Genomic DNA, 20,120 nt, shown 5'->3' on the forward strand with positions numbered 1-20,120 from the left:
AGTTCTGGATTTTGTGTTCATTATGTATTTTTAAAGTTTATACCTTGGGTTTGGTTGAACTTTCTATGATTGTTAGTGTTTATTATTTGGTTATTTGATTGCTATGATTTGAGCAAGTTATTTAGCACTTTGACTCCTTAAATCATGATTAATCTGGTACCATTAATTATGATTATCTAAGGTGTTGTTTCTGCAATGAAAATTGAGATTTAACACTAGTTCAAGAAGTGCTAAACATAGGGAGTACACTCACGAAAGTAGAGGTGCATCTATGTGGTTTTAGTGATTCATTTCATGTAATTTCACTGAAGAAATGAACTTGTAGCTAATTTCATAACCATGAGAATAGGTATGGATTAGTTATGAGTATAATTGATTCACTACGAAAGTAGGTTTCACATGTTTAAGGAAATTACACCATAACTAGCCTAGATAGTAGTATTCAATGATCCAATTATAGCACTTGCATGAGTAGTTAGGGATACCACAACCTAAGGAGCTTTCATTTGCTATTTTCTTGCATAATTTCAGTAGGTTTTAATTTGTTATAATTCATTGATAGTCTAAATAATAGAGAAGGTTTAGTAGAACCGGTAATTGCAATCTTCCTTGTGGGATCGACCCTTAATACCCTATACTCGCTCACGATTCGTATACTTACGATAAATCGCGTGTGGGGTATTTAAGAGTTTATAAATGTAAAATTTGATTAGGATGAGATTAATTGTATATGTATACTCCGCGCACGTCAAGTTTTTGGCGCCGTTGTCGGGGAAGATTTGGCAATATCGGTGTGAAGAACAACTTTATTAGTTTAGACATAATATTAGTTATAATGTGAATGTTATTTTCTGTTATTTTTGTGTTTTATGTGTGTGTGTGTTTCATTACCTATTTTTCTTACTAATTTTGCTTTTGAGGTTGTTTAAAAGCAATTTTAGGTGATGAGAGGGGTAGGTCAATTTGGAGGACAATGCTTGAGAAGTGGAAGAATGGCAATGGATGGTTATCAAGTGCAAAGCTCCTTCAACAGAGGTAACCAAGAATTTGCTGAATGTATGTCTTTTGAAGATGGTATAAGGTGCTTAAAGGCTAAATTGGATGTTATGATGTTACAAGTTCAACTGGACACAATTATGCATGAAATTGAGCAAGGGAGGAATGCTAATGCTTTTAATTCTTATCATGTGATTTGTGACTTGTGTGGAGGTTATCATTTTACTAATACATGTATGCAAGCACAAAATGTGGATTATTATGATGAATTAGAGCATTACAATCCTTGTTTTGATCAATACAGTGCTAATTGGAGCAATTCTCCTGCTTATGGTTGGCAAAATCAATGTGCATATAGTGATTATCCGTATTTTTATGATTACCAACCTGAAAGTGTCCAATATGAATCAAAACCATCTTGGGAGTTGGCAATAGAAAGGTTAGCTAATGCACCTCTACCTTGGGAGTTAGAAAGTGAACCATTAGTTAATGATTCTAATGCATCTTGGGAGCTAGCTGTAGAAAATTATTCTAATCAATTTGATTCAGCAATAGAAAAGCTAGCAAATGCAACTTCCGACCGTTTTGATAGGATTGAGGAAAGAATAGATGAATTAGCTTCTCACTTTGGTAGAATACATGAGCAATTGAATGAATTGCGTGGAGTTATTTCCTCTAATAATTTGCAAAATGATCCTAGCATGAATGGTGGGAATGTTGTATGTGAAAATGGATTGCATTTTGATCAAAATGATGATTCTAACTTGTGTTTTAATGAGCAAATATCCATTTCATATGATAATATCTTTGAAACTAACTTTGAGCCTCAAGAAGTGAGTTTTAATGACTCATTTTTCACCCCTCTTGAGGAGTGCATTGAAAGTATAGGTTCTAAGGGTATTGCTGCCCAAGATACTCTCATGACATTTCCTTTGGTAAATTCTCAAGTGGTGCATATTCAAGGTAATATCTATGAAACACTTGGGATAGGTAAGTCACTTTCATTTCTCACATCATTAAATCATGTGGCTTTGGCTATAAAGTCACCATTTAATGATCCACCACGGCCTAAAATGGTGGATTATTCGTTAACTAAACCTCCTTGAAAAATGAGGAGAAATAGTCAAGCTATTGACTTTAAAGAAGCGCTTATTGGGAGGCAACCCAATGTTTGTTTAAGTTGCTGTTACTTTGGAGTGATTTTATGTTTAAAGTATAAGTTTGAGTAATTTTGTTGTTTTTCATTTGTAAGTTTTGGAAAAGTGACCAAATGAGGTGAAAAAGGCGAAGTTTGATCAAAGATCTCAATACCTCAAATTCAGTAATTGTGGTTTTTGATGCATTAAAGAGGTTTAGAATGCATGTTTAGATCATTTTACATGTGCGTGAATGGTTTATTTTGACATAGAAATGATCTAGGGTGTATTTTGAATAATTGGGGTCAAACTGAAAATTACAAAAATTCTGCAACAAGTGCAGATTCAATGGATCCGAGGCCTCGGATCCACTTCTGCAATCAGAATTTTTTTTTTCCAGCTCACTGGCCAGAATCCGGCCGACAATCCGGCCGGATATCGGGCCAAAAAGCGGCCGGATTCTGGCGATATTTCAGCTTCAAGAGGAATCCGTGAACGGATTCCTAACAATTCCCCTTCCTTTCTCCTTCAACCTACACACACACTCACACCTCAAACACACACCACTCACTAAAACACCACTTTTCACCATTTAATCTTCAAATAACCTTCACCAAATCACTTTCTCCCATCTTTTAGAGTGAATTTCATAGTACATATTCTTTCAAAAATAACTCTAAAGTGGATTCAACCTTACCAATAGTTAGGGTTGTACTTTCTTGAATCACTCAATTGAGGTCAAATTGGAGTAAGTTTCTTGGGGGTTTTCACATCATGTTTATCACTTAACATCACCAAACCAATTTGAGGTAACAATTCTTCACCTAACTTTGTTATTTGAATTTTGCCATGGTTGAATATTTTTTATTTTTAGGCAATTTTTATATGTGAAGTTAGGTGTATTTATTTGAGCTTATTGATGTTATTGGTGATTGTTAGTGATAAATATATTTTGTGATTTGCATTTATTGTATTTATTTGGTGAATTCTTGCTAGTTTTATGCTTAATTTGGCTTGGTAACAAAGTTGCATATTAAGTGGCCAATATAGCATTTTAATTAGCTTAGTGGGAGTTTTTGATATTCATGTGAGTAATTTAGATTACCTAATGAATGAAAAGGTGCTTGATTGAATGATTTCTTGAATTCTTAGGTAATTCTAAATGGAACTTATATAAATGGAACTTATTTTGTTCATGATTGTGGATTTATTATGTGAAATTAGCTTCCTTTGCTTTGGATACTAATGCATATATTTGATTAGCAAAGATTAGCTCACTTCATGTTTTTATCCCATGAACATTGTATGGTTCCACATGCTCGATCATTTTTCCTTTTCCTCGACTTGCATGTTTTCTTCTTGTTGATTGGAACCGTTTATTTTTAAGAAATTTATTTGTTTTGATTTTGTCTTTTTCAGGGTGCAATAAGTGAACTCTCCATTCTTTCTCAAATACGGTTGGAAATTCATCACATTGCCATGGATTTGGATCGCGCAAGTCATAAGGGGAGTATTTTCTTTTACTCTTTATTTATTTTCCTTTTCTCACATTGAGGACAATGTGAAGTTTAAGTGTGGGGAGGAAATATTTGAACTTGCAAATACTTTCTATGTGATGATATTTTGTAGATTTAAATGCTTAGAAATGTTGGAATTGTGTTTGAATTATTTGCCATGTGGATAATTTGCTTGAAATTGGGTTTGTTGGCAGGGAGTTTTCATCCATTTATAAGGAGAAACTCTGTAAAAAATTTTCTAAAATCTTTTCCAATATTTCACTATAGCCCAAAAGTTCTTCAAATTTTTGCATTTTCATTCAAAAAGGGCTAATTTGTTCCAACCTTAAGTGTTTGATTCTTCCAATTGTTGAAACTTTATATGTATTTTGGAAGGTTTAGTCCTCATTTAACTTGAAAATGATTATTATGCAATTAGGATTTTTACATTTTAGAAAGTATATTGGTAAAGTGAGGAAAATTATGCCTATAATTTTACATGTTTAATGAAATTTCTTCTCTTTACTTAATTTTATAAGTAAGTGATTGATATAGTTGATAAAAGGTTATACTCCTCCTTTGATTAGTCTTATATATTTTCTAAGAGGGAATATCTATTTATTGTCTTTATTTCTAAAAAATAATAATAAGAAAAAAAAAGAAAAAAAAAAAAGAGAAAAATAAATATTCTACTCCAATGATTTTTGTACCGAGTAACCGGGGGTTGGCATCTACAAATGTCGATTTTCGCGTAAAAAGGTACTTGAATTAAGAATATGCATGGCAACTTGAATAAGTGAAATGTTGAGTAACCGGGAATCTTCACCTAAAAGTGTCGATTTTCGCGTAAAAAGGCATTCTCACTATTTAAGTAAAATTAGTATGAATAATTCCCTCTTAGTTGTAAAATCTTGAGAAAAAGATAATTATAGGAGGAGGAAGGCTATAAATCGACTATGTGATTTACTTATTTGTGAAATTAGGTTAGGGTAAGAGATTACGTTTAACTTGTTAAATTAGGGCATAATTATCTTTCCTTTACCTGATATTATGAGTATTTAGTGTAAATTGAATAATTGTATAATGATTATTTTCCTAGTCTTGAGAAATTAAATTTGACAAAAATGCATATATTGTTTCACCGCTTGAATCATTGTAGTTGATTATGTGTGGATTGCTTGAGGACAAGCAATGATTTAAGTGTGGGGGAGTTTGATAAGTGACTAATTTATGTAATAATTGTACGATATTTCATATTATTTTTAGTCACTTTAGTTATATTATTGGAAGAAAATGAATCATTTTGGCTATAATTGGTGAAAAATGCTTTTAAGTGAATAAATGAGGATTTTATCACTTTTTAGTGGAATTTTGCGCATTTTGACAGTTTTGACACATCTTCGTATTTTGGCTATAACTTGAGCTACAATGATCGGATTGAGATGATTCTTGAACCAATTTGAAGATAAGAGATACATCTACAACTTTGGTGAAGACATCTGAATCCAGTTTGAAGGTTTTCCAAGTCAAAAAGCCGAATTACAGTAGCTAATTTCTACTGGTCGAAATTGGAACAGGGCAGTGAGCAGGTAAGGGTATTTCGGTCATTTCTCAGCTCACACAAATTAAAATGAGGTGATTCTTGATGCATTGGAAAGCTAACTCAAAAGGTTACAAGTTTCATGTTTTGGTCAAGAGCTAAATCAGCTTTTATCATCAAGAAAAATGCAGTTGAAATTGAGTCAAAATCGGAGCAGAGCTGGAAATTGATCCAGAAGTGACCAAATGGTCACTGTATCAATCCGGCCGGAATTTGGCCGGATTTAAGGCCAGATTTATGGCCGGATTGTGGTCAGAGAAGTCTGCTCTTTATGCGGAAAACTCAATTTCACCTCCACCAACTCACATGTGATGCTATACATGTGAGAAACATTCCCAGCTGTAAAAGGGAGATGTAATCCTCATTTCTTGACCACCTTTCATCATTAAAGAGCCAAAATTCATTGCAAGAAGAAGAGGGGGGGGAGACCAAAGATTGGGGATCCAACAATAGAATAGAGAGAGAGACGGGAGAAGCTTGAAGTTGCAGAAATGTAGTTCTTTCATCTCCATAGTGTTAGTTTAGCTTAGTATAGAGTTGTATAGTTTGTCCATTCTTGTTTATTATCTAGATTAGGATGAAGATGGAGGATGAAGAAGGCAAGGAAGAAAGCTCATGTGACAAGGGTTGTATTCCTTCCAAACTCTTTATCTTTTGTACTTGATTCCAAGTTTAGTTAATATACAAGTTCTGGATTTTGTGTTCATTATGTATTTTTAAAGTTTATACCTTGGGTTTGGTTGAACTTTCTATGATTGTTAGTGTTTATTATTTGGTTATTTGATTGCTATGATTTGAGCAAGTTATTTAGCACTTTGACTCCTTAAATCATGATTAATCTGGTACCATTAATTATGATTATCTAAGGTGTTGTTCCTGCAATGAAAATTGAAATTTAACACTAGTTCAAGAAGTGCTAAACATAGGGAGTACACTCACGAAAGTAGAGGTGCATCTATGTGGTTTTAGTGATTCATTTCATGTAATTTCACTGAAGAAATGAACTTGTAGCTAATTTCATAACCATGAGAATAGGTATGGATTAGTTATGAGTATAATTGATTCACTACGAAAGTAGGTTTCACATGTTTAAGGAAATTACACCATAACTAGCCTAGATAGTAGTATTCAATGATCCAATTATAGCACTTGCATGAGTAGTTAGGGATACCACAACCTAAGGAGCTTTCATTTGCTATTTTCTTGCATAATTTCAGTAGGTTTTAATTTGTTATAATTCATTGATAGTCTAAATAATAGAGAAGGTTTAGTAGTACTGGTAATTGCAATCTTCCTTGTGGGATCGACCCTTAATACCCTATACTCGCTCACGATTCGTATACTTGCGATAAATCGCGTGTGGGGTATTTAGGAGTTTATAAATGTAAAATTTGATTAGGATGAGCTTAATTGTATATGTATACTCCGCGCACGTCAATCAATGATTTCTCTTTCTTTCTCAACCACTTGAGAAATTTCTTCTTCAATAACAATTTCTTCATTTTCATGTGTATCGACAATTGTTACAATTTCTTCTTTCTTTGCCTCATCAAAAACTTCTTTTTCTTCTTCCTCATCACAAATTTCTTCTTCACCATGACCATAGGAATTTGTTAAAAATTTCCATGCCTCCTTCGCTGTCTTTACGTGTATGAATTGTTTGGCTACATGTGACTGGATTTGGGTATGGAGATAGTATAATGCCTTATAGTTCTACTGTTTATTCCTCTCTAATTATTCAACTGCATCCCTTAATAATTCTGTGCCTTCTATAGGTTCCATGAACCCCTTTTGGATAATCTTCAAAACTCTAATAGTTTTGAAAAAATTCTTCATCATCGGCCTCCAATTCTCAAAATTGTTTTTACCATTAAAGATAAATACACCACAACATGGTAAATAATGCGGATCCATATTTTAATTTCACAAACAAGCCCTAGGATCAAAGCCTAGAGTTTTGATACCACTTGTTAGCATGAAGAATCCCTGTGCACACAGTGGAAGCAATTCTAACACATATAAAAAATATGTGAGAAGAGGAGGAGAACAAACACTCAATAATTTACTTAACTCAAACAAATATTAAGTCGTAGCCTTTCACTCACGATAACTCACAAATCTCAACTATGAGATTTTCTCTCAAGTCTAATCTCTAGACTCAACTCAACTCTCCACATCACTTCTCTTCACCTAATAACCTACTAGACTAGTAGTATTTATAGGTTCTAAAACTTCCTAAAATAAATATAATTGTAAACCAAAACTTATTTGAAAATTGACTTGAGATTTCCTAATCTAATATGGAAACTAAACAAATAAGATACCAAAAGAAATTAGAAAACTAAATACTAAAATAGCTTGGTTTAATTCACTCACCCCTCTCTACTTAAAAAAAAAGATAAATTCACAAATCAATTTGAGCATACACTTTGTCGGTGACTAAAGTGAGAAAAAGTAAAATTACTCGGTGACCAAGATAAAATTCACTCTCTCTAGCAAACTAAATTCTTCTCTTAAGTCGAACACTGCTACCACTAATGTTCTCTTGTGGTATGCTGCTTTTTGATATCCTGAGGCAACGATTTTAATTGGATCCACTACTTGTGTCATCACCATGCAATAATCATGTTTTCATTTCATGCTTGTTCCAATTTGCATTTTCAACTACCTCTGGAATAGAATATAGTTAACAACGACTTTTCATGATTCGTCATTTTTCTTGATTATATTTTATTTCCTCCAAAGCTGCTTTTCTTTTCTTTTTTTATTTTTTTAATTTCTCCAAAGCTGCTATAACACCTGCTTTAACAATTTTTATTTTGTGGATAATTGTTCAGCTTTTTTTGGCAAAGGTTTAACTTTTTTTTTTTCTAAATAAAATATCCTTTTGTGCTGCTAAAGTGAATAAGTGTAAGATTCGTTTCACGTTCTATATACATATTTAAGCATGTGGCTCCTATCATACCAAAATTATAAAATTTGTCGATTGATATCTTAAACTTTTTTTACAATGAACATCAGTCAAGATCATTACTATAAATTCAGCCAAAATGTATTCCACAGCACACCCCAGTTTTCTCCAAAGATCACAAACAGCAAATATGTCAAAGACATCAGCCACATTCATTCTCTTCATGGTTCTATTCACCTTTGCAACTTGTAAGTTTTTTCTTTTTCAAAATTAAAATAATCAAGTAAAGTATAGGTCGATTGCTAAAATCTTTTTTCATTTTATTTCTTTTTTTTTCCTCCTCATCTTCGAACAAATTAAGCCAATTTGATTGTCAAATTTTTCTTTTTTTGGGGATATGTAGCTATACGCAGCTAATTTGTCCATGGCAACAATGGAAACAACAGAAGCGGAAACGCTGAAGACAACAATCTCCAGAAAACTGATGCAACAAATCCAGTGCAGTCAAATTGCTTGTGGTTTGGACATAGGCTGCAATTATTGCGGCTGTTATGGGTACAAATGTTTGGGGTATTGGTATAGAAGCTGCACTTGGGTAAGGACAAACGAGGACAGTCTCCATGCTGGGGGGTGATAAAAATTGTTCTAGCTAGTACTTCTGTACGTTGTTTCGTCAATAACACCTTTGTGCTTCCTCATGGTCATGAAGGTGAAAAATGATTAATGTTTTTAAGTTAATTTTGAATGGGTTTGAAGTTCTATATACACACATATATATATATATATTGCATTGGAATTTTTTTCCCACTGAATTAATAAAAGGAGTGGCCATCAATTACAATGATTACCATCACACTCCGAATCCCACACTATGGGACATTTAATTTTTTTTTTAATAATCCTTAAAGTTGTGAATTACTAATAACTTGAATTAAGTATTTTCGACTCATGATAGAGTGTGTGTAATATTCCTATTTTTTTTCACTTACCATATTACTAAATAATATTATTACTCCAATTTTTTTGCCACAAGATTCAATGAATATAATCGCTATTAAGATCACATTCTATTCTTCTTAGTTTTCTTAACAAGACATAACATATTCAGGAACGCCAGTAATTTGTGATCAATCAAACTATTTGCTTTTTCTTATTTCAATCAACTAATTAACATATTACTTTTTTTATAACATTGTTTTCTCCAAAATAAAGTTTATAAATTCTAGCATGGGATTTATATACTCAAAACACAAAGCCTAAATCTTATTTTCTTCTCTTACGTTACAAGGTGAGATTGAGGGTGAGAGCAAGAAAACATTTGCGATAGGGGCTTGACAAGGAGAGGGAGAAGGAAGGCCGACCATCGCGGTAATTTGTCAAGCAAGAACTCGAACTTGTCGGCTTTATGCGTTATTAGTCAGTTAAGCATCTTTCTTGATCAAATCTAGTGGTATTAGTAGTAGCCGCAGCCGACCTGAAAATCATAGATATATTAATTCATGGGATGATCTTTCTTATGTCATGTAGTAAATCAAAGTTTGACTTGCCTGAGTTTTCACTTTTAGCAAACTACTGATTACTTTAAGAACGTACTGGCCATTGAATGTAGTGTTTACTTGGAGGCTCAAGAATGCATGAATAATATAAAGTTGCGAACATGATTCCATTGTCCTATGTGGCTCTGTACATGCATTAAGAATGGAGCCAAATCTGTTACTGCAATCTTTTTTATTTAAATCCTTTAATACAAATTAATAAGAACCTTAAATTAGTATACCTTTCTTTAAGCATGCTTTGATAGATCGTAATTATGCTAGAAGAACTTGTGAGTTATTAACTGTTAGTTTATCAAATCTCATAATTCCAATCATGGATGGCCGTTGTTCAAATACAAGTTCATAGAACTATCATGCTTTCTATTTCACATCCGCCACAATTTAAACAGGCCAAACTATCGTTTTTATCATGATTGATTAATAGAATATTAAAGACTAAGAATGCTAATATTTGTTTTCGTGGCTTGAACACTGACCATCAGTTTCAGTACCTCGCAAATGCTTTATAATACCACTTTGATTAATATAGACCAATAGTCTTGATTTATAATGTGATCCATATGAGTTTTTCTTTCTTTCTTATTCAACGAATTCTAAAGCATCGAGTTAGACTAATAATAGATCTGACTAGTTACATGATCAAGTTATAAGAATATAACTAGGGACTATCTCTCGGTTTCTTGCATATTAGTATGCTTAGGAAGAATTCAAGAATAAAAAACACCTTGCTATGACTTTCATTAATGATGTCACCGGTTACATGTACTTTTGAGAAAAGTAATATGATCATTTTGATCATTAAAAGTAATTATTGTTAATTAGCAGCCTAGTTTTATAATGAGTAAATTTTATATATACTGACGATGTATATATACACGATCACGGTTGGATATACGATATATATGCAAAATTAGAGTTTCAAATTTGAATTCAGATTATGTGTCATGCATCTAATGGCGAAAGTATATACACTGTCAGTATATAAAAGATTAATCTTTTTATAATTATCATGTATTATTCAGAAATGTCTCATTTAGTTTTAAGGCTAATTTTTAAACCTTTAATGTACCAAAGTTACTACTAATTCACAACAATAATTGCATTTATATCAAGGTCATTTTATGATCGTTATGGCCTGCAAACGGTAACTTAATAACGGTGGCATCCTAGTTGGTTAAGCTAATTAAAAGACTTCTTTAAATGCATGACCTTTCTAAAATAAAGACTCAGCTAATTTCACTAAACTTTCCTTAATGATTGACTTTCCAAGAATATGGACCTTTGTAAATTAGGGTTCTATCCAAAGTTAGGAAGACTTACCAAAATAGTAACCTTCTAAGAAGGGAAACTTTCTAAATGGGAAGCTTACGTGAAAGGGAAATGTTAAATATAGAAATTTTACATGTTTAGGAATGTTAAGTATCCTATGGTTACACAGCTCTAGGGATGATTTAAAAAATAAATGTTGAATGATCAATGCAGTAAAGTAATAGATTTATATGTCATTTCTCTAGGGTTAGAAGGCAAGGATCAAGAACCCTAGTAGGACTTCCTATCAAGTTAATTGAGGTGAGTGGGATTCACTCTGTATTTTCATAAATACGCTTTTATAATGTTTAATGAAGTGTTACTTTCCATATGAAAATGGAACTTGTATGATTATATTTGTCGCACCTAAATGTTTCTTACTATGAAAGTTATATGTATATGGCATGTTAAATGTAAATGTTTATTCAATGTAGCATGAATTGTTTGAGTGAATGTGGATGCTGATGTAATGGCTCTAAAGGTCACGGCATAATCTATAGGGGTTATTGTCTTAGAAATATCAATATAAAATAAAGTAAATTGCAATAATGGTCAAAGTGTACTCCGAATGTTCATTTGACTTCCCGTTCTAGTGAAGTTAATCACTAGACTGAGTACTCAGCGTCGTTAAAGGTGTGTAACTGTTAAGAGTCGATAAATGTTTAATGAATATTTATATGTTATACAAATGTGCAAAGAATGGTTTATCTTAGTGTAATTTGTGTGCTTCTGTATACACTTATTTGCAAATGTATGAATATATATATATATATGGAAAAATCGTTCAAAACATCCATCACATTTAATAAAATAACTTTTTTCGTCCCTTACTTTTAAAAATATAATTTTACGTCCCTTATAAATTCACTTTGATCAACTTTGGTCCCTACCTAGATTTCTGACTAGTTTTTAGTCGGAATCCATCATGTGCCTTACACGTGATTATGTTTTAGAGGTAAAATTGTCAAATCAAAATTTACATAATCTGATCCATAGTTCCTCACATTTCACAAAATGAATTTTTTTTGTCCCTCACATTTCACAAAATGAATTTTTCATCCCTCACATTTCATAAAATGAATTTTTCATCCCTTATTGACAGTGTGCATGAATAGTTTTTTTTAATCCATGTATATATCTATTTGATTTCACCTGAATAGTACGAATAGCATATAATATATCTTTATTTGATTTCACCTAAACAGGTTAATTGTAATTGTACACTTGCTATTCAATAGATATATACATGGGTTTAAAACTAACAATTTTATTTTAAACCCATGCATATATCTATTTGATTTCACGATGTGAATTTGTTCAATATTTGTGGTCTTTTCTCTTTTGGTAGCAATTCATTTATTGAGTTGTATAATAAAATCATCTAATTAATGGGTCCTAACTCGAATTCTATAGTCATGCTAACGAATTGCAGTTTAAATCTAAAATTTTTACTCGTTACATTTAAGACTAACAGTTGAATTACTTGCCTTATAATTGTCTTAAAATTTGAAAGTGCCAATTACATACTTTTTTGTCATACTTTTCGTTTGATTATTTTTTGTCCAAATTTAATTTCATATAAACACTCGACAATGTCCAAATTATTTGATTTCGTCTAAATAGGCTAATTGTAGTTATACACATGTTATTTGTATTACTTAGGTAAAATCAAATAAATACATACGTGAATTTTAAAAAATTATTTATACACATGATCAATGAGGGATGAAAAAATTCATTTTGTAAAATATGAGGAATAAAAGAGTTTATTTTGTGAAATTTGAGGGACGAAAAAATTCATTTTGTAAAATATGAAGGACTATGGATTGAATTGTGTAAAATTGATTTGACAATTTTGCTCTTAAAAAATGATCACATGCAAGACACATGATGGATTCCGACAAAAATTAGTTGAAAACCTAGGTGGGGACCAAATTTGATCAATGTGAATTTGTAAGGGATATAAAATTATACTTTTAAAAGTGAAGGACGAAAAAAATCATTTTACAAAATGTGAGGGACGTTTTGAACGATTTTCCCTATATATATATATGTATGTATGCATGTATGTAACACACTTGATCTAACAAGAGTGTTATGTTTTACTCACTGAGTATAGTGATGCTTATCCCAAGACTTTAATATTTTTATACAGAGGATGAGTATGTTTATGCGTTTGTTGGGGCTGATGGTGATTGGAATTGGTAGAGTCAGATTACTATTAGAAAATTCGAATCGCATTTGATGGTGTTGTTTACTATTTACTACTTCTGCAATGAAGATGGGGAATTGGGGCTTACCAATATGGCAAAAGCAATTGTATGAGAATATCCATAATAGGACCGCTTCTCATAGTTTTCAATAATTAGAACTTGTTTGCATGTTTGGCATTTGCATGTGCATGATTAAATCGCAATTAACCATTCAAAATATTTGTCTACCAATTCTCTCAAAACAATTACTTGAAATCTCTTACACTTAACCTTCAATTAGATGCACAACGGTATGTGCAGAAAATATTTGATTCGTAGTACGCTGAATAAAATTTACAGTGAAGTTCTACACGTTGTTAATTATGACAAACTTCATTTTATCATGGAAGTCATGATGATCATATGTAGAAGCGAAGGAGATGGCAAAATCTCTACTTCATTCTTACAAAATGCTTATGAATCATACCAAAAACTAAATATAACATGAAGTAAGAAACTCAAGATTGGTGTCTAAGGTTGTTTATCACATCCTTTGAGCTTGCGAGATGTAAAATTGACAGATCACTTGGAGATCATAAATTCTAGCTGAAGAACTTATGCATCTATCAGTTTTAGGACACGATTACTGAGATTAACATACGAAATATGAGAAAGAAAAAGAGGAAATCATTTCATATTTCCACTGAGGACATCCGAATGGAAAATCAAGGACTATACCTCCTTGATGAGCTTCCTTGGGAGATTGAATCTTCATGGCGCATCCGGTGTTGCTCCAATCTGTCAGACAGGTTTCGCAAGTCAGGAGGCTGATGACTTCCATCCTCCCTTGGTGTGTAATAAACAGAAGGTGCTTCTTCCCAGATGAAATAACACCTCTTCTTTAGCTGCCCTTTAACTTCATCAGGTAACCGACCCCACCAGCGTTCTTGGCATTCAATCTTTCTTAAATGCTTTGCATTGTACATCCCTCTTGACCAAGTATTTAGCTTGGAGCAATCAATGATCTCTATTTTCTGTAAGGAACGCCAATCTAGTGAGTCATTCTTACATATGCTTACCAGAAGTGGAAGATTCACGAGCTCCAGAATCTCCAATTTTGGCAGGAAGCCAGTAAGGTTGGGCAATCCTCCATTGGGCGGCTGTATCTCCCCGGTTTCTATCACCTCTTCAATCCCCAAACAATCTTGAATCTTCAGATGCTTGAGATTCTCCAAATTTTTAACCATTCCAAGTGAAATAAGCTTCTTGAACTTGTGACATTCAAGAACTATTATGCTTGTCAATTTGGAGAAGCTTTGGGTACCGACAGAACCATCCAATATGCAGCACAAACTCTTGAGGTTAACCAGATGTAGCTTCTCAAGGAATGGAAATACAATCCTAGCAGCATCAGAGCCACAGCTGATGATGGAGCTGATCTGATCACAGCCTTCTACTACACAAACTGCCAACGACCTCATACAGTCAATTCCAATGTCTGATAAACTTTTAGTGTCTTGGTTGCCAATCAATTCAAAAGCACTGGACCTTCTGAGAACCTTTTGAATTGCTTCACAACAGACATTTTCACCTGCAGAAAATCTCAGGTGCCGTTCAGCTGGTCCTCTAGAACTATGTAACCCCTTGTTATGGTTTTCCCCATTTGAGCCAACTATGATTCTGAATGCTCTTAAACCGTTATCTTGCCAATATCTCCTGGAGCAACTTTCGTCTATGAAAGTAGTGAGGAATTCTACTTTTGGGAAGTAGATGAAAAGTGTAGTCAGACTTTCTAAGTTTGTTATCTCTTTGGCAACACTTGTGACAATGTCATTCCAGCTTTGTTCTCTAGGATCGACAATGATGGTCAATTCTTCAAGATGACAAAGTAGGCCAATCACATTATGGGGAATAATCCGTCGTGGCTGATTATCCTCTTTGTTATGATCCCCATTAGACCTTGCTATGAGAGGATCGTAAACAAAGGAAACTCTCAGGCACCTCAGGCTTACTAACTGTGCAACTTCAGTTGGCAAGCTCTGCAGGCCTGTGTCTCGGATGTCAAGAATCTCGAGATTGGTAAGTTTTCCAAGATGTTCGGGTAGTGAAACCAAATCCCGGCACTCATTGAGATACAAGGATTTCAGTTCAACTAACTTGGTGATAGATGATGGTAGTGATTCTATTTTGGTGTGATGGAGATCAAGAACTCTGAGCTGCACCATGGAAGCAAAAAAAGAATCATCAATTGTGTCCAGCTCTTCATTTCTCTGGAGCAATAGTGTTGTGGTAGTCGGACACTCAGGGCATTCTGGCAAGGACTTGAATCCGTTGCACATTAGCGAGATCCTTTTCGCGCCTATCCAATGTTCCTTTTCTGGTGGATTAAACAATTTTTCTTCTCCTCTCACAAGTAAGCTGCTGCTACTGCTGCCTTCTTCTTGTGGGTAGGTAAATGTCAGTGCAATCTTCCTAAAAGGAGTAGGCATGGTGAGAAAATTTGACCTGGAACACCACTCAAATAGACAAGCTTTTGTAAGTTCTTGCAGGATTTTGTGTCCTCTGTCTCGAAATAGCCTTAATTGTTGGACATTAGTGTCTGCTCCATTTAGCTCAGTGGCAGGAATAAATTGCTCAGATATCCAACATTCGGTTAAGTAATCCTTGTCAATTTGATAATCTGGTGCAAATAATGCCCCGTAAAGTAAGCACTTCCTGAAATCATCCCCAGGTAGATTCTTGTAAGAGAAATCAAAAGCCTTGAAGAGTTCCTCAAATTGATCACCAAAGTTCTTGGGAGATTGCAACTCCCTCAATGTATTATGCCAAATGGCCTCCGGCTGATCTTTTAAACTTCTGGCAATAGTTTTGATTGCAAGTGGGAGACCACCTAGTTGTTTGAGTATTCGCTCTTTTATTCCTTTAAAGTGCGGATGATCTGCAATGTCACCCACAGTTTCCTTAAACAATTCCTCTGCATCACCATCAGACAACTTGCACACTTTGAATACTCGATGAACATCCATTGCAGCACAGTCAGGTTTGTCACGGGATGCAACAATTACCTTTCCCTTGTGATTGTGACGAATTCCCACTTCATTGAGATCAATATCTCCAGGACATTGATCGAGAAGCAATAAATAGTCAAGTTTCTCCAGGGCCATGGATATTTTGTGTGCAACATGTGCTGTCCTGTCCCTGTGTTGAACCTCTAGCTTTAAGCTTGCCAAAATATCTGATTGAATGTTGTTGACAGTACCTTCTTTCTCAACATCCACCCATATAATGGGATTGAGTTTACGCAGTTGGTATGCCTTGTCATTCAGGTGCCTTAAGATACGGGTTTTTCCTACTCCTGCCATTCCCCATATGCCAATCCTCCTCACCTCTTTATCTCCCAGGCACTTCAGCAGCTCTTCTACCGTCTCAGACATTGATTTAGGGATATGATCTCCATCTCCACCAAGCATTATTTCCCCTGGCTCGAATTGCTTCTCCCTCAATGCATTCTGCAAGTCAAGGTTGGCTTTTAACTCTTTCAGCTCATCCGTTTTCTCCATTAGATCTTCACTGAGCTTCATAAGCTTATAGAATGGCCACATCCCGCAAAGGCACTTATGGTTATGAAGATATTTGTTTTTCAGTTCTTGGACTTCTTTTTCCCTCTCCTTTACCAGCTCAAGCCAAGTATTGGCAGTTTCGGTTGGCTCCATATCAATACTGTTCCTCGCAATTGCATACTCCAAATCTGATTTGGCAGCACCAAGCAATTTCTCTTCTTTTTCGAGCTTATCCAAGTTCTGCTTAATCTTCTTCACTTTATCATATTTGTCTTTCAAACACGTGCATGCATCTTTAATGGCTTGAACACCAGGCGCTATTACGCCCCCAGCAATGTTTGGTAAACAGGATGGCATCCTGAAAAATCAATTGTTAAAGAGAGAATTCAAATTTGAGTTAGGCATGTATAAACTTTAAGTCGAGATAGCACATAATGGATGTCAGAAATTTCTAATGTGCTTATTAAACCTGACAAATCTTTTATGGAACCAAAATAATCCCATTTAAATAGTTTCAAAATTTTCGAAGCTAATTTCTCTTAAGTTGGAAATTTAGTACACCAACATAACTCCATCAGAAGAAAGACGTCACTTACAGCTCTGGTTCAACAATTCCTGATGACTAACAATATCACATACAACTCGGAAAAAAAAAAAAGAAAGAAAGTTTGTTTCGAAGATGCTAATAAGAATGAGAATTCTAATTTCATTGGGTGACTGTATAAATCCAGTTTATTTAACTCTTTTTTTTTTTTTCATTTCTAGCCTACAGTGGAAAGAAAAATATACATGTCCAAAACCCACAATATTGAGCATGTGCCTACAGTTCCACTATCTTTTAACTTCCTCTACATGCCAATCGGTCTTTCTAGCAGTGGAAACAAAGGGTTTGGGATAGGTACACAGTTGCGGTTTTGATTAGAGGTGCCAAAATGGGCGATTTGGGCGGGTTTAGGTTGGGTAAAATGGATAATAGGTATAAGTGAGTGAACCCATTTATACCAATTTAATTAGATAGGTATAAATGGGTAAATCAAAAAATAAATTGGGCAACTCAATTACCCATTTATAACCTATTTATTTTAACTTTTTGTAAATTCATTTTTACAAACTAAGTTATCAATTTATATCATCCTTTGCACCCATCATTAGTTTTAAATATTTACTTATAATGCTCAATAAGCCTAATTATTAATTTTTTTTCATCCGTACTCTATGTCGCAAATTTACATACTATTTAATAATTAAACAATAAGAATATAAAAATTTGAACTAAGTACTATAAAAGGTAATATAAAAACTTAATCCAAAAATTTTGAATCTCTAGCATTTTTTTGTGTGTAAATTTAAAATTTCATTTTGGAAAAGTAAGAAAAGAGGATAAAACTTGTCATAAATTGGTAATGTTGAGAAATGAGCAAGCTAACAAACTAAGAGAAAATAAAATGATACGATAAAACCAACAAATAATAATAATAATGAAACAAAAGTAGTTAATATCATGGCAAAATGAAAAATTTGAAAAAAAAAATGGGTGGGGGGAAGAGAAGAGGTTTGGAGGAAAACAATTCTAAATGGGTTAATTGGATTTGATGGGTATACCCATATGTAAAAATTTAAGATACCCATACCCATCTATTCATGGACGGGTACGGGCAAATTTAATTAAATGGGTTTGTTTGACAGCTATAGTTTTGATGTAGTTGTATGAATGTTATATTATTTAATGTAGGCTAATATTACTTTGTTGTACACATAGATTTTGTTCATATACACTAACTTAATATACGAATACAATCACAACTGTGAACATGTTATCAATTTCTGAAAGAATTACAGCAAACGCACCATTTGTATGAAAATTCTGCTCCAATCGCGTAGCTGAACAAGTACTGAATAGAAGGTGGGACCAGCAATGGCACTAAAGAGAATTTTTGGGTGCCAACTATGCCAAATTAAATTGAAAGGGACTTAAATCTGCGCCTGTCCACCTTAAGAAAATAGTTTGATGGATTTGATGATCTAGAGATTCTACACCCTCCACCTTCAGTTCATACGTTCAGTGAACTGATGATCATACCATTAGTGAATTGATGATCTCATAAAACTTGTAACTTTAGTATGTAGAAATTTAGCTTTTCTTGATTTTATGTGTGACATAATTTTAGAAGAAACCAAAAAGGAAGATATGACAGTTTTTACAGGTTAGTGGAAGTATCGGATACGGGACAGGAACGATTGTCAGTGACAACCGTTCCTGAAGGTTCACGGTCACGATGTGGCTTCAAAAATTTGTGTGGCTCAGATTACACCATGTAACTCGATTTTCACGCCATGTGTGGGGCCCACAAAAAAGTGTTGTAAAATTACTTTGTGTTCAAAGTAAGTTACATCGTGTGCAATGAAAGTTACGCGCTCTGAAAAATGAATACAACCGGCACAAACGGTTGCACCCCGTATCCGTAAGTATCCGAACTTTCTGTTTCTTCACTCGCGATGTAATAACACTACTGTGTACGGACAACTTGACGACAACTAGTAATATGACAAAAGTCATTCAAGAAAGAAAACAAACATTCCTATGGAACCAAGTTATTGACTTTGAGGGCTAGCAATGATTAAGGTTTCTCAGAACAGGGAAAAAAAAGAATATTAGCAAATTTGGTCAACCTGACGAACAAAAGAATTCGAGTACTACAACTCATCTTCTATGTCTTGAACAAACTAAAATGCTTGAGGATTATGCATACCATACAAGAAGTTATGATCAAAGCAGCAGTAATCAATCAAGGGGACAAAGTGATTATATAGACCACTTTCAAGTAGAAGCAACAGGGAGCAGAATTTCATGGCTCTATTTGATGACAAAGAGATTTGCATGAAGCAGTTGTAATAACCAAAATGCAAAAGAAAACACCAGCTTTGAGGGTTCAAAGATCGAATGCACCTTGACTGCGAGCGGAGAGACAGTTCTGATGATCGGATGGAGAAAAATGGATTTTTCTGTTCCGCCCTTGGAGGATTTCTTCTAGGAAAGGAGAAGAGAGCAAGAGAGAGACTTTGAATTAGTAAAAGTCGTCTTCAATTATTGTGCCAACTCTTCGAGAGAATAAGATTGGTATTAGAATTCTAGGCTTTAATTTCATCTTTGGTAAAACTAGAGTCAGTAGGTGGATTCTTACAGGATTTTATGTTTAAAAAGAGCGAGTTATCGAGATTTCTGTGTTATTATTGGATGGTTATTTAGATCAAAGAGACGATTGCAAAGTTGTTCCCTCTCCGATGACCTGTGCGCCTAAGTAGTCTCCAAAATTTTGGCCTTCACAAATGTGGTTCCCAATGTTTCGAGTTTTGGACAAATTTTG

At 33.9% G+C, this 20,120-nt stretch overlaps 1 protein-coding gene across 1 annotated transcript; it reads right to left on the reverse strand.

Moving 5' to 3' along the window:
- Positions 1–13,920: 13,920 nt before the first annotated feature.
- On the reverse strand, positions 13,921–19,777 carry LOC113766684 (probable disease resistance protein At4g27220). The gene is made up of 2 exons (XM_027310848.1): positions 19,703–19,777; positions 13,921–17,113 (listed from the first exon to the last, which is right to left on the reverse strand). The coding sequence occupies exon 2, from the start codon at positions 17,110–17,112 to the stop codon at positions 13,921–13,923; it is 3,192 nt and encodes a 1,063-aa protein (XP_027166649.1). The 5' UTR covers position 17,113; positions 19,703–19,777.
- Positions 19,778–20,120: the final 343 nt, after the last annotated feature.

This window comes from Coffea eugenioides, chromosome 3 (genome assembly GCF_003713205.1).
Source record: "Coffea eugenioides isolate CCC68of chromosome 3, Ceug_1.0, whole genome shotgun sequence".
Classification (NCBI taxonomy): Eukaryota; Viridiplantae; Streptophyta; class Magnoliopsida; order Gentianales; family Rubiaceae; genus Coffea; species Coffea eugenioides.

Excerpts from the sequence above, each read along its gene's own strand:
- LOC113766684 (XM_027310848.1), bottom strand. The coding sequence starts at position 17,112 with ATGCCATCCTGTTTACCAAACATTGCTGGGGGCGTAATAGCGCCTGGT.